At 38.3% G+C, this 15,959-nt stretch overlaps 1 protein-coding gene across 3 annotated transcripts in view; it reads left to right on the forward strand.

Moving 5' to 3' along the window:
* Positions 1-15,959, forward strand: part of LOC147224981 (guanine nucleotide-binding protein G(o) subunit alpha) — an 86,807-nt gene that overhangs the window by 23,355 nt on the left and 47,493 nt on the right. For all 3 annotated transcript variants that reach the window (XM_086163275.1, XM_086163278.1, XM_086163276.1), the window contains exon 3: positions 3,553-3,694. In XM_086163275.1, coding sequence (XP_086019401.1) covers positions 3,553-3,694 — 142 coding nt within the window. The remainder of the gene's footprint in view (positions 1-3,552; positions 3,695-15,959) is intronic.

The following is a 15,959-nucleotide window of genomic DNA, read 5'->3' on the forward strand; positions in this document are numbered from 1 at the left end:
TCGTCTTGTCTCCCTGAGAATAAACTGAAGACCTAGCCTTACAGCTAATCAATAGACAGAGCCTCAGAAAAATCTGACTTCACATTGGCATGCTATTAGAGCTAAATCAGTATCTGGGGTTGTTTTGCACTAAAAACCGGCAGACGAGACAGTGATCCAACATTTTTTTGTCCCTTTTAATGGAAAGATTTATGGAAGATATATTAAAGCATGACAACATGCCCTCTGGTCATGCGTAAGGCAGCTAGTTATGGGCTTGACTTTACAGGTATGTGGATTATGCAAAAGTCTGCAGCACAGTTAGCTTAGCATGCTACATGGGGAGAAACTGAAAGAGACGCTTCAGCAGACGTGGTTACTGAACATAGCGCCGACACTGTGCCCAACGCAGTTTATGATAAAATGCCACAATTCTCACTTCCTCTTGGAATTTCTCGTGGAAATGGCAATGGTTCACATCAAATTGACAAGTAGAGCTGGGTAGTCCAGTTAGCTTAACCTGATTTGCTACTCCAGGAGGCATCATTAGCCTTTGCTCTAAAATCTGTCGCTGCTGCTTAACTCTCTCTTGAAAAATATTGCCAATTATCCATTGTTAGGACTTCAAGTGCAAAGATTTTTAACATTTTTTTCATTGCAAAACCCTATTCTGAATTATATGACAATGCTTTTGATACAATTTGACCTTTTTTTTCATTTGATTCTTTCAGCCATATGGGGGCAGTGGTGCCATGAAATAAAAAGTCCGATGGAAAATATTAAAAGTAGCCTACCACAAAATATTCCATTCCAGTAATGCCTGTTATGGTTCTTTAATGTAGCTTCTCACTGACTGAAGTTTCATGTTACACTGAGAGACTTGTCTCCCTCTTTCCCTGCGTCTGGAGTTCAACACACAGCTAAAGTGAAGAGACCGCAGCCTCCAATTAAGAGTTTGTCCTGGTTTCAACTCTCTGGTTAAAGAAAAACGGAGTTGTCAGCCTCTAGTCATAAAGATGGTGAAAAACCCACCATTAAAAACCCCATATGTTACACCCCCATATCATACACCTAAATGGCGCAAATATATATTCTCATGCATTTGTGGTTGGCCTGTTAGCTTTGTACCAGATACAGTTGATAGATCCGCATTTCTGTTCCTTGTGTGACAATCACATTACACAACACGGATCCGTGCAATCCTAATGGCACAAGCATGATTACACAGTCACCCATTAACAGTTTTGCAGATATACATTCTCTTTTTTCCTTTTGAATTAGCATCTATATACAGGTCTTGAGTATACACACAGTTTCGATCAATAGGATAGTAAAATAGTTATAAGTTGTCGTAAGCGATAGATGGCAACGTGATCAGTGAAATTTTTTAACTTTTAAATGCTCTTTTTCTAGGGTGAACTTGTTATGGTAGCCATTTATCCCCCTGTCTTTGTTAAAGCATATTCAGTATCGAAACTGAATGGCTGCCAACTTCTTCCTCAGTGAAGATCCAGTCAAGGGTATATGGGGCCCAACTAAACTAAACTTTTGTTTTCACTAAAAGTTCAGACTATGCTACATTCAGTAGCATAGCATACTGTATTTCATGTTTCCAAAAAAAAAAGATTTTTTTGTTTTTATAGCGAAGCGACTTATGGCTGTCTAAATTAATAAATTGTGGTTATCTGTCTTTCATAAATTTGATTTAACTTTGATTTATACATGTAGTATTTAAATGTCGCCTTCCATTTCAACCATAAAATGCTGTTTTTTTCTTTGTGATATTATGTTTGCCCAAAGTGACCACAATCTTTATATGAGTTAAGAAGGCTGTCATAAAGTCACCTGAGAGGCACTTTAACTTTGGACAGAGGAGAATCTGAGTTGTGTCTGCTCTGCTCATTCCTGCAAATAGATCATGAGAAGAATATCCTTGTGTCAGGCCTTTAACCACACAGTTAACCTGTGCGGTCATTCAAAATACACTGCGTTCCTGTCTGAACCATACTTTTGTACTATACACCTGAGTCTCTTGCTGTTTTGTTTTATTTTTTTTATGAAGACTTTGCTTTCTCTTGATTTTCTTATTCTGCTCCAGTGGTATGATAAGCTCAACTGGTCTGCTGTGAATCCAACAGTGAAAATACTGCCGTCTCATGCATTGGCTCAATCAAAGATTATATGGACTTTGCTTTTGAGAGCTGGTTATTTAAATCAGGTTTAGTATCCATTGTGACTCATTCAAACATTCACTTTACATGCTCCCTGGGTAATGTCTGTATAATTTCAGGTCTTAAGTGGACTGTAAACCTTAAATGGCCAAAGGTCTGTCACTGCAGCAATACATGTGCCTGCCTCACGACGCAGACTGATTCTCCCACTTGAAATGTAAAAGCGATTCTCTCGTTGACATCTTGTCAGGTGTTAGGAGGGTAGAGCCTCAATAACAGATTCAAAGTGGGGACAGTGATAGATGCAAGGCTAGAGGGAATGCAGTGGCTTAGAGGGAAGCTAAGTTCAACAATCAGTCCAAGCTTTTCAGAGAACAAATCGTCTCACAGTAATTAATGCTTAGGGGGTTGTCCATTTGAATCACTTTGCAATCTTTCCCCAATGCTTGTCTGTCTGTTTGTATGTGTATGCTTTCCGTTGTCCCACCTATTGTTCCCTGGCGTCCATCTTTGTGTCTCTCTGCCTTGTTGGCTTTGTCTAATTTGTGTCATCAGTGCACGCTCTCGTCTTGATGGCATGTCCGCCTGGCAAACTGTCACTCTTGGACTCTGTCCGCTGGCGTGTCCTTGTGCTACTACAACTGAAAGACAACATGGCATTTTAAGAAGCAGAGAAGGGTGCTGCAAGCGCCATATGCTAAAATGTCACTCTCCTTCTCCCTATTGTCCTGCTAACTCTGTCTTGGCTGTTTTTCTTTTAACCGTTCCTCTCCCACCTGTGTATCAATCTCACTTCATTTTCGTAACCTTCGTAACAATTCCCTGTGACCGTTAGCCTTTTTTCTTGCTCATTAATCAATTTAATAATTAAACGTTTCATTTTCTGTATATCAATTTATCTGCATGTTGATTATTTTAATTGGTTTGAAAATGGAAATATAACCCATTAACACTCATAAAGTGATCTTCTTCTGCCTTCTGGCTAGCACCTTCTGGCTAGCATTTGTTAAAGAATATAGAATAATTATTTCCGAGCAATTCCAATATCGGGCACAGTTTCAACAAGAACATGCTTTTGCCTCTTATTGAACAATGTGGTGAAAGAGGTGGAATGCGATTGTTGAAACAGGTGTTAGACTTGACACGTCTCAATGTTTATGTGCGGAAAATCATTACCTCTTTTAATCCAAAAATCAAAATTACTTGGTAGAGTGGAAAAATATCAGCTCAAAATTGATTTTCCCATGATTGATTGAAACAATGTCCACTCTAAAAATGACTAAAAATGAGGAAAAGAGTAGTCATGGCCCACACATTTGACAGTTGAAACTTCAAACGATTGATATTATGTGAAGGATGTCTGTTGACCAACTGACTAATTGACGTGTACTTGTGTGTTAAGGATTATCCATGAGGACGGTTTCTCTGGTGATGATGTAAAGCAGTACAAGCCAGTTGTTTACAGCAACACCATTCAGTCACTGGCTGCCATCGTCCGCGCCATGGATACCCTGGGTCTCGAGTATGGAGATAAAGAACGCAAGGTGAGTCCCCGAAACCCATGCCTGCGCACACTCCTACTAGACATACTATTACATACAATACACTTGGCGTGTTCATATTGTCAAGCTCAAATCAGTGAATGAATACAGCAAAATTAAGCTGTATATTTCCATGAAATACAGCATTGTGCAACAATGCCTATTGAAGTTCTTCAAGAGATCAATGTGTAGTGCCCAATTATGTTTAGTTTTTTTTTAACAAATAAAGTCCCCAATTTTGAGTATGCGAGCTACAAGCCAACTGCTTAGGGTCCTTGCATTGACCTCCTGCCAAAAAAAATAGAATTGGAGGATCAACAGAATAATATTCTTTTGTTCTGCAGATGTAGGCACCCTCAACCTCACTGTTGATGCAGGGGATGTTGCTGTTATTAGTATTAGCTCATTAGTGTGCACTGCGACTGTGCGCCTCATCGTGTCAATGGAAAACATTTCCATGGTCACAGCTTGATCAAGCTGTTGCTTGAAAAGCTCAGGGATAGTTAGAGCTAAGTTATTCTTGTATAATTACCAATTGAATTTGTTCAAAGATCTAATAATGCGCAGTTGTGTAGCACTGTTAAGGGCTGAGTCCCTGTGCAGTCAGCACAGGCTCACGGGGTGCACATGATGTCTACTGCCACAAGAATAAACAGACTTTGGGCGCTGTTAAGACAGTCGTGCTGGTCCAAGTACATTTATGGCTCCACTAAATGTATTTAAATGATGCAGTATGTTGAAGTCAAATGTACTGCAGAAAGAGATTGTTCTGAAAATTATGAAGGCACATAATAAAGTACAACATTGTTGTGTTTTCCTGTTTTCTAAAGTAAGAGCAGAGCTTTGGGTTTTGCCATCTAAATAATCTGTGGTATTAATTGCATGGTTGTTTCTGTTAACATCAAAATGTTGACAGTTAATGATAGCAGTCTGTCATTTTCCCAGTATATGGTTACATAAACTATGCCTCAGTGCAACACATACAAACAAAATCACATGGAAAATTCTTGCTGCTCAGCGTAATGAAGTCATGATTCATCAGGAGTTCAGTTTTTTTTTTTTTTTTTTACATTTTTCATGCTAAACCAGGGACTATACTGCATACTGCATCTGTTGTAGCTGCAGAATATATAAATGTGGGTATTGATAGATTTAAATAATTTCAATAAACACACACATTCTCCCATAGACACAACCCTCTTTTCTGCTCCAGGGTATTGCGGGATGCCTAAAGTTATACATGGTATATTTTTTATCATCAGAAAGCTGAGCTTTCAATGGAAAGCTCATAGGCTTGTATGGAGTGGCAAGACGCTACCGAAGCAACTATGACATATCATATCTTTTTTTCCTCCCATGGTAACGTTTCAATTATGATTAATTTACATGTTTGTGCACCATGTGTCACAGTCTACAAAGTATATACAGACAGAATAAGAACTTTTGTCTTTTGGTTTACTCTCAAAAATTCCTAAGACCACACCTCCTTTTAAGACCAAATTATGTTAGTCCACAGATGGTCACTAATGCAGTAATTTAGGTGAAAACGTGACAAGCATATTGGTAGGAATCCAACTAGACCACCTGCACATTTTGCTTATCTACCCCAGGTGCAATTCAAGACACTTCTATTCGTGACACTTCTTAGTACGCAAAGGTGTGAGAAAAGACCAGAAATGTCACTCAGTATGTTAAATGGCACTGATAATTTTCAATGCATGGACTTTAAATTGTCTTTTCCATCACATAGATTGTTGAAAGAATGTATATAGATTAGCTTTTAAATATGTTAAAAGAGGTCGAAGGGAGGCTTAAAGATGAACTTTGATTGGATAATGGCCAGACAGCTATTCACCATCCTGGGTGTTTTATTTATTGAACTGTGTCTGCCAACACTGAATCAGGGTCTGATGGCTGCCAACTATCACCATGAAGTACAAGCCAAAAGTCCTTCATGTCAATCTAAATTAGTCCTGCTTTTAAATCCTCTGAATCCCTAAAGTACACAGTTTTCAGTGTATGATGGCACTAACTGAGGATTACGGGTCTAATCCACAGATGAACATCAGTTCCATCTTGGTCCAGAAAACCGGAGGTTAATTAGAGCTGAAATTGGCCATACAGACATAGGTTACACTAACTTCTCCTGGCTTTTGCACAACGGACAGGTCCCAAAGTAAATATTACATACTCAGCAGAGTTGCCAGAACTAGAATCGAGAATATACGGAACCGTGAATAAATTATTTAAAACCAAGAATGACGCCTCTCAATAGTTTTGCTATGATAAAAATGAGCATCATCACTGGTGAGGGATGGCATGAACCACATATTTCTTCAACATCACCAATATCTCTCTAGTTATATTGATAGTTTTTGCACTTAGTGTGGAACACCATTAAATGTTTTGTCAAATATAGATTTATTTTAAATGGCCTCTTCCATCATATGCATCCCAAAACCTCTGATAGTAATTCAACAAGTCTTGACGCTGCCACCTTTTTCCTTTATGAACACAAAATTTGAGATTCATTGTAAGTCGTGCATTGACTGCTACTGTTTGGTATTATGCCATTCGGGATGCACTGATCATGGTTTATTGGTCTTGAACCTGATCCAGCTCTTAACATGAGCTGGATCCAAGGTATTTAATGGTGATTTCATATCCATTTGGCAGTGAGGATGCAATTCTCCCAAGCCACTTTATTCCAATTATAAAATTTGCGGTTAGAAACTACTGCAATTAAACCCATCGTGTTAAATTATATTTAAGTGAATGAATGTTTTATAAGAGAATGGGAATCATTAAATTTCCTGGATCAACTTCATTTAATTTTTGACCTTCATTCATTGACTCCTGAAGCTTCCTGAAGCGGTCCAGTCTCTTCAGAATACATCACAACATGTTCCTCTTTTTTTCCAGAAATGGCAGTTTTGCAATGATATTTTGTTGTAAATGTTGCTAAATGCAGAACACACTCTGGAAAGTGACAGCTTTCACTTTAGTAAAAGCAGATGACATATATTTGGCTTACTCACGCAATCAACTGATATCAAAATGAAGCTATTGGTACTAGAGGGTTGAAACAACAATACATCCATAAATTAAGATGTATTGTCATTCTGTTTGGTGCCAGAGATGGTCATCTTTGTTTGTTCGAGGTCACGTGTTTCAAAAAAACATCCTATTCTTCTTCAGTGTCCCTCCTCTTGTTACAAGCAAACATCCTCCTAATGGGATGAATATTGATCTGAGTAAACAGATGATGGGACTAGCCCCCTCAGAGATGGAGGAATGGATGTTTCTGACAAAAAGACAGAGGAAGGGATTTAAAAAAAGACATGAAAATCCAGGCTTAAAAAATAAACATTTAAACAATAGATTAAGCATGCATTCATTCTTTCAGGCATCCATTTTGTATCAGTTCTGCTTATTCTGTGCACAGGGTTGTAAGGTGATAGTTATTAGGAATGATAATCAAGAGATAATCAAAAATATGAAACATGGTATGTAAGAGTCATCACCCCAGAGAGAACCAAGAGAAAACGTCCAATCTTCACTTAGAAAGTCAGCCACTGAAATTCAACTCAGGGACCGTTTTGCAATTTTAATAAACTGATAAAGATTAATTTCCAACACGTATCAGATTAATTTCACACTTTTTAGAAATATAATAGAAGAATATACCGCTTTTTCTGTCTCCATGTCCCCATTTCTAGAGATGTCAGGAAATATATGAATCCAATGACATCTCCATCCAGAGGCTTTTGCGGCAAGTAAAATATCTTTTAATTTCCATGGAATGCTCGCAAAAAGAAACTTGTCTAGCCATTTATGGGCCTTGACCTTGGAGGTCTGCCTTGCAGATATGGACATAATTTCAATTGAAAACTATTAAAAATATAAGGAACATCTACACATTACATGGTAACCGAAGATTGTCTCTGGAGTAGCTCAAGTTTTGTTGATCTCTTATTTGAGTTCAGCAGCCCTTCTAGATATGCAAACCTCGTGATCTCATCTTACAAGAAGTGGTTGAAGAGCTGAAGTGAGGCAATGTCTCCTTTCCTTATAGCTCTACCAAACAAATAAATACTTTCCATTCTCTCACTTCAATATTCAATACAGTTTAATGGTAGGTTACTGTTACTGTCTAATAAAATGCAAGCTGTTTTAATTCTCAACCACTAGTTTGTATGTTCAATCCTGTAATAAATTAAAATGTGTCTAAAGTGTATCCATGATGGATGATAAAAGGTCTGGTCCTGAGAAAAAAACAAGAGTTTGAAAAAGAGAGACATTTATTATGAAAACGGCAAAAGCCTAAGAGGGAAAGAGGAAGAAAAGGATGTGATTTATGATAGAAAAGGCAGTGAAAGTGACCAGATTAAGCCGTGTTTACACTCCTCTCCAAGTCAGACTTCCCCTTCAAGTATCCATCAGATTTTGAGCTGAATGACTCATTCACACCATGAAAGATAGACCGGGTAGAGTAATTTGACTTATACATACAGCATTTAAACATACTTATCAGGCTAATGTGAGTGCTCTGCATATATCACTAAGTCTGTTTAAACTTGAATTTCCTTTTGGCCAATTTGTGATTTTTATTTTCATTTTTCAAAAAAAAAAGGTCCATCAGAGGTTTTAGTTTTCTTGTCCCAAGTGTGTTTCAACACCCCCATCTGTCACATTGGCCTTGGCTAGTTGCCGTGGCAACTCACTGTTTTGGTTTGCTCACAACACATTCCACGATCCCGTGTCCAAGGTTGGTTTGACGCGTATATTGTACTTACAAACAGTTTCGCACTCTTTTACACAGACACCCACTCACATTGGGTGATAACTGACCTGAAACCAACTACTTTGTCACTGACAGAAGATTTTTTTTTCCAAGTATTAATAAAGGAAGATACAGGAGGGAATTCGTCATATACTGTATTTTAACCACCAATAGTTAAAAATTAACATTTTTCCCCATCAGGTTTTCACTGTTTTGTTTCTCAATAGGTCACCAGAACCACAAACCAAATGCAGTTTTTGGATGACTGTGAGTAGGGATGGGATATTGCATGGTTTAACTACTGTTATAGTTTAATCCCTTGTCAAATAGCTGTGTGTTTAGCAGGGAAACAGCAGGGAGATTTGCAATGCCACAAATTGTCACACCCACATACAGGGAGGCTGTGGATACACTTTTGGAGGGGCAGTAATACCTGCAGTGACAAGCACAAAATGTTGGATCAAATGAGAGTATCCTCCTCCCAAAAAATCCCCCCTGGACCCCTTCCTCTCTCGCTCTCTCTCTCCTTTCCTCCACCCCCCATTTCTCCTCTATCCTTCACTTTCCCTCACTCACTGCTATTTCTCTCTGCCTCCCTCTGAGTAAAGGGCATGGCGAATGCTTGACAGTCACATGCACTTCCAAACTGAAACAAACAGATACATTAAAGAAGTGTAATGAATTTGCTGTAAAACAGTGAAACAACAATTACATAAATGTATGAGCCTTAAAAAGGTATTCATATTTGCAAGGTCAGATGATACAAGGGAAGATGACATGGGCAATTTGATAGATGAAGGGCTGGGCAGTTTGTGAAAGGGAGGAGAGAACACAAAGATTTAAGAATTTAAAAAATGATGGTGAAGAAATAACTAATGATTTCTTCAAAAATGTAGTTTGGAGGAGTAGCTTTTGTTTAATCAGAGGGACATTATCGTTGATTCTGGTACATACAGGAAGACGTTGAAGGAAAACTAGCTGAGTAATAATGCTATTAACAGTAATAAATTCCCACATATACTTGTCAGGAGATTCTCTTAGACTAATGCTGTGTTGAAGAACCTTAATTACAATGCATGAACAATTTTCAATAATAAGTAACAGCAGGCTTCTGCCCTGCCTATATCTATACCCAAATCCCACAGAATTCTGAGCACCAGCTCTTCAGAATAGCGTTGTTGTAGCGTTGTTCTTAACATTGAGCCTCAAGCAGCAGCTAGTGACTTTCAGATTTTGCTATGTAAGCATTACTTAAGCATTGGCCTCAGGGCTGTTTTTATGTGCACTTAATTGCACGGGTCATACATGTGCATGGAGGCTCTGCCATATTGGTTTGATGGCAGATGACCGGCCTGTAGAAGTATGCGAAGATAGGAGTGAAAGTGCAACGGCAATGAGCAAACACAGACATACTGAGATGCACAGTTGAAATGGACATCAGCTGCACTTCAGTGTGCTAATTTATATAAGTTGTACTGAAGGAGGTCATTGTTCTCCCCAGACACAAGCAGTTTTCTGAAGTGAAGTGTTAATGTTTCATAGCTGATCTGATCAAATCTGAGATGATCTGAGCTCAGAAGGTCTTTTAAGATTTTAAAAACCAAGCACTGCTGTTTATTTTAAATTGCAGCTGGCCAAAAAAAAGAAAATCTCACAGCATATTTACATTGCTATATGATATTAGCACCAAAGTAGCATTCACAATCTACGAATGCTATTTGTGATTTTACGACAACACACTTGAAATCTCAAAACATTTGCAAACCAAGCTACGCAGTAAATAATAAAATATTTCTGCTAATGTATCTAAGTGGTAAATAAAAATAGGAAATTATTTTGTCATTTCAATAGCTATCCAGCTTTCAATACCAACAAGATGGCAGACATAAAAGTATAAAATTATATTCTGTAACTATTTTTATGTATAGCACTTTAAACATTATTCTTACATTAAAGAACTCCTTGTTAGAATATATGGGTTCTTACATTTAAGAACTCCTTGTTATTATATCTAGGCCTGATGAAGAGGAATAGAGAAAGGCCGCAGCTGTGCTGACAGCAGCGCGCACACAACAAATGGCATCAGAAAAACACTTTGTGCCCCAATGGGCTGTGGGAAGGATAGATGGGAAAAAAGACAAGTGGGAGAGGATGATGAGAGGGATGAGATGAATGGATAGACAGAGAAAAAATTTACAGGGGAGAGGACTGGTAGACAGGTTGCTGCCTGTTTTGGAAGGCAGGTTGTTATCCTCGTGAGGTTGTTGGCTTCGAGCACACGTGTTTGTGTGTGTGAGTGAGTCTGTCTGTGTGTGCGTGCGTGCGTGCGTGCGTGCGTGCGTGTGTGTGCGTGTAGGGGTGTGTGTGTGTGTATGTTTGCTGCAAGCTGCCATTATATGAACAACGCCCCTCTGATCATAACATTCCCACTGCTCGTTAAAGAATAAAACGACCAGCACAAGGGAGCAGCTCAGTGTAGTTTTGAACACAGGTGACAGAGGCATAGCTTCCTTCACCTGGCTTGTACTTTTTTTTTTTTTTTTGTCTATTTGTTTTTTGATATGACAAAATCCTCCCTCTACTCTCTGTGAGCTAATCACTGATGAAAAAACAACCAGCAGGCTGCTAAATGGAAGCTTGTAGTCACATTTTAGACCTCAAAATAAAATATGCCCACCAGGCTTCTCCGGGTCCTCAGTACAGAGGACAGTCTGTTAATATTCTCTGGAGTTTGATTTGGCACACAGAGGGATGTGCGATGAAGGAAACCTGCAGTTTTTTTGTTTGTTTTTTTTTTAATTAATTTGTTTATTTATTAATTTTCCTTAAGAATTGAGAGGGGAAGCTGTGGTATGAATGGATTAATAAGAGAAAATGCCTTTTGTGATTAAGTTATGATACAGCAAGCTTTTAGCATCACATCACCGCCTCAAATTTTGGTAAATATACAGAAGAATACAAAGATGTTATCTTGTGCCAAAGGCAAATTATTAAGCTGTTATTGTGGGTCAAATTAAGTTTGAGTTAACAAACTTTCATTTTCTGAAACTAATATTATGGTGATTATAATAAGCGTTAGTCAAAAATTGTTTAGCCCCAATTCCCCCTCATAGGCTTTGAAATAAATTTATGTGGATTACCTTATAGATGGATAGAGCGATGGAGAGATAGATAGATGTAGACATATAATTTGCTAAACATGTTGCATGTTGTTCATATGATTGGTTTAAATTTGTGATCCATTTTAATTCATACAATTTTTATTTACACTTGTGTCCTGTATGTTTTATATTTATGTAGCCATTGTCCACTAAGAACTTAGTCTTTAAGACTTAACTACTATCTGATCTTTAAAGAGCATTGGCACTTTTGGTTAGGCCATTTCATACCATCCTATTTCCTTTATACTTGCACACTTTTAGTCAGAATGAAACCAGAAAGTATGAAATAATCTAATTAACACTAAGGCTCTTAGATGCAAGAGGTATCGGCGTTTTGGATGCTGAATAATGATATTCAGCGTTTAAAAATCGAACTACAACAGTGTGGTTTTTGTGTATCTATGACAAACGTGGATATTTATTTCATATGTTTTCACACATTTTTGTCTGTGAAAGGCACAAAATTAAATTCAAAGCTTGGATTTCTTGTGCTGCATTATAAAACAAAAGGAAAGGGGAAAAAAAATGTCCCAGCAACAGACCTAATATAGTGTTTTTAAATAATTGAGGAGGCTCGTGGCCAATGAGGCTGTAACTCACAGCAAAATGCAAAAGATAAAATGCAGCTTCATTATGTAAAAAATCTTTAATAACTTAAAGTGGAGATGGTCCAATCAGACGTCAAGCATGTGTTTTCACAATATCAATATGTACATTTCCTTTAAGAAAAGCGTCATGGATCTTGCATGTGCTTAGTACTGTTAAATGCTTATTTTATGCATAATTGGCAAATTGATATGGTTCATTTTGTAATGGTTTTAAATGTAATGTGCAACATTTTCACATGGATATGGAAGGTTTTGGACGATTTTCATCTGAATTTGCAACATTTTCACATGGATATGGAACATTTTGGGATATTTTCATCTGAATTTGCAGCCTCCTGTGCGAAGAGTATCACTGTTCTTAGTTTTACCTTTAGCTTCTGTTTGCATCATTTCATTTGTACAATGTTTTCACAAAATAAAGAGTTTGTGTGTGAGATGGTGTCAGAAAGTCACTGTGGCCCTTTTAATAACCCAATGTATGCAATTAATTATTCCTATCAGCCAGGTTATGGATGTCATCGTACAGACAGTCTGGATTACATGCACAAATACACCCTTCCATTGACATGTTTGAAATGTTTTCACTTTCGCGTTTTTTATGCATTGGGAGAGTGTATGTGTGTGTTTGTTTGAAGCGTGTCTCTTTGCCACCCTCCTGCAGTGCTGCACTCTCTTTGATTTCCCCCAGCTCTCTCTTCTCTCCACTCCACCTCTTTTATTATTTTCGGCTTTCACTCTTTGTCTCCCCATCCCCTCTGCTCTGATCTGTCTATCCTCCTTTCCTCATCGCTTCCTTCCTCATATCACCGATACACATTTTTTTTCCTTTCACTGTCTTTTTTTTTTTTTTTTTTGCCACTACTCAACTTCTTGTGTACAACCTGCTAAGTTTTCTTCCCATAATGTCACTCTGATTTATCAGGTCTGTTGATCTACTTTCATGCATTGGATCAATCAGCTATGCTCTGACTTAAATACCTGAGAAACTACATTAACCTATTCATCACCCATCCACAATAACCCCATGCCAATGTCTTTGTTAATGCAACTGATACTCAACGCAGACATACGTGTTAATAATGCGTGTCGATTTTAGGCTTTTTGCGTGTATGGGGTGGGGGGTGGGATGCTGCAGATGTGTGAGAGATAAATATAGTAAAGCACAGTTAAGGAGAGCAGAAGGGAAAAATCTGCATCATGACAGCATGAGTGCGATTGTCACAGTAGAGAAATGAACCGTATCCTAGCAACAGAGACGAGTACGATCCCGTACCTGAGATTTGGGAAGCATGTTTTATGTCTGTCCTTTTCTTCCATGTGTTGTGTGGGTGCATCTGCCTTTGTTTATACCAAAGATGAAAAGTGTATTCTTCCTACGGCATTTTATTCCTCCCAGACTCCACTTTCACTCGGACACTGGAAGTTGGCAAATGGAGTGACAGCATCCTCCTCCTCTGAAGCATCGCAGCTCAATCAAGTGGTGCGTTTCAGTGTCTCGAGCAACCCAAGGCTGGGACCTTTATGTAGAGCTGGCATGTTCCCTCTCCACGGTACAAAGACATGGAGATTTCTCGGATTTCCCAATCCTCTTGTGTTTGCAGATGTGAGCGTGAATGTGTCAGTCTGTGCATTTGCCAACCTCCGTGATACACTGGCAATCAACACAGACTGGGCCTAAGTCCAGTATCCTGCAACCTTGAGCAGGATAAGGGATTTACAAAATGAAAGGATGCCTGACATAATATCTTGGTGATGTTTGCCGAGGTAGATACTGTTTACATGTCCACACATGTTTGCTTGGATTAACTCAGGATGACATAGACTTATACTTGACAAACATTTTCAGGTTTTAGAACATGCTCCAACTGTGTTGCAGATTGAAATATGAATATATGGAGAAAAAAAGGCCCACTATTACATCTAGAATGTGGCTTGAAACTGAATACAATGATTAATTTTGAGCCATTCAAAATCTATATTTTTTTCAATGTCAAAACATTTTGTCAACTATATAATAAAAGTATGAAGCCCTCCCCCTGCATAAATTAAATAGATACTAACTATACCATCTCTCTGTTTTTTTTTTTTACACTATGCAATACAAATCAGTCAGGGTAAAACGTAGATATCATGTATTTATTATGTTGTTCAAATCCAAATATCCTGACTCGCTGACAACATCACAAGGAACCTTTGGTTTACAATTTTAGAAAAATGTCAATTTCTTAGTGGCTTGCTGTTGAATTTCATACAACCATGAATGTTTTCCTTAGAATTAATGTTTCGCTTACATCTAGCACAGTTATGGGAAGAATCTAATCGTCATCAGTTGTATATTCAGTACTAGAGAGTAAAATCTAAGTCAATTTTGAATGTTGATTTGGTTTCCTGGTTGTCTGAAATTATCTTTTTCTCCCTATGAGTCAAATAAATGTCAAATGTTAAGTGAAATACATGTGTTTGTGTGTATTTGCAAGATATCAGAGTGCCGAACATCAGATATTTCCTGTAGCTCTCTGAACTTGCACACACACACACACACACACACACACACACACACACACACACACGCACACATGCTTGCATGCACAGACTAACACATACACAACTTTTCTTGCTAACCTCCTCCTCTGTGTGATCTAGGCTAGAGCTGCTGGCATCATATGACAGGCACATGGACCTGTCTCGCCACACCAAGCCAAAACACTGCACCGCTTAGAACAGGACCATGATGCCTTGCTCCTGTCGCCCCCGGTTATTAAGCCTGCCAATCATGAGTGCAAGTTTGCAAAACCCTGCTTTTAGACAAAAAGCTCATACTTCCAAACCAAACATAGATTCCCAGTCTCTTAAGAAGGCTGAAATCCTTTTTACTTGATCAAGGAGAGGATTTGAAGTCAGCAGTGGGGAAGGGAGGAAAAAATTTAAACTAATTATTCAAATTATTTTCCTTTGGAATAATAACAAGAAATGATATTCACATTCCCCTTTGCAAACCTTTTTTTGCCTAATTATTATTTCTTATGTTGAGCTGCTTTGGTGCTCCTGAAAAAGAAAAAAAAACACCTGAAACTGTTTCAAGGTATGATCAAAAAGGAGTTTTGAAGAAAGCTTTCTTTGAACTTCAACTACCAATCCCAGGAATGTGTTTGGATCAATGTTTCTATTAGCTAATGTTAATGTGTAGGATATGGATGTCAGTGCCGTACGTTGCATTGAGTGTTACTCATAATATTATAACTATAATCATGATTTTCACATTTTAATTAAACAGCACAATAGTATTAGTGACAATGATTGTGGGCCTGTCCAGCAGTAGTATTCTCTCTAGGGTCATGAGTAAGGTACCTTGAGGGACTTAGTTCTCAGGTGCTAAGAGAGACTGAACACAGACTGTATTCTCTAGAGGGAAGTGAAGTATCGTCCCTCAGGTGTAGAGTGTGATGAATAAAGGAATGGAGGGGAGATAGGGAGCAGAGAGGGGGGGGAGCATTCGAGATTGAGTCCTTAGGGTTTCAGGCCAGTGTGGTTGCGTGTACGTGTGTGTGCATGCACGCTCGTGCAGGGAGGATCACGTTGATGAAGGACCCTATGAAAAAAAATTTCATGCCTCTGCAAAAAAGATATATCTGGTTGCAGAAATCCTTTTTTATATTCGTATTCAGGCCAATATGCAAATCAGATATCACAGTCATTATGTTTTGCAGCACATATAC

This window comes from Fistularia commersonii, chromosome 17, assembly GCF_037954325.1.
Source record: "Fistularia commersonii isolate RoL2024-O1a breed Wild chromosome 17, RoL_Fcom_v1.0, whole genome shotgun sequence".
Lineage (NCBI taxonomy): Eukaryota > Metazoa > Chordata > Actinopteri > Syngnathiformes > Fistulariidae > Fistularia > Fistularia commersonii.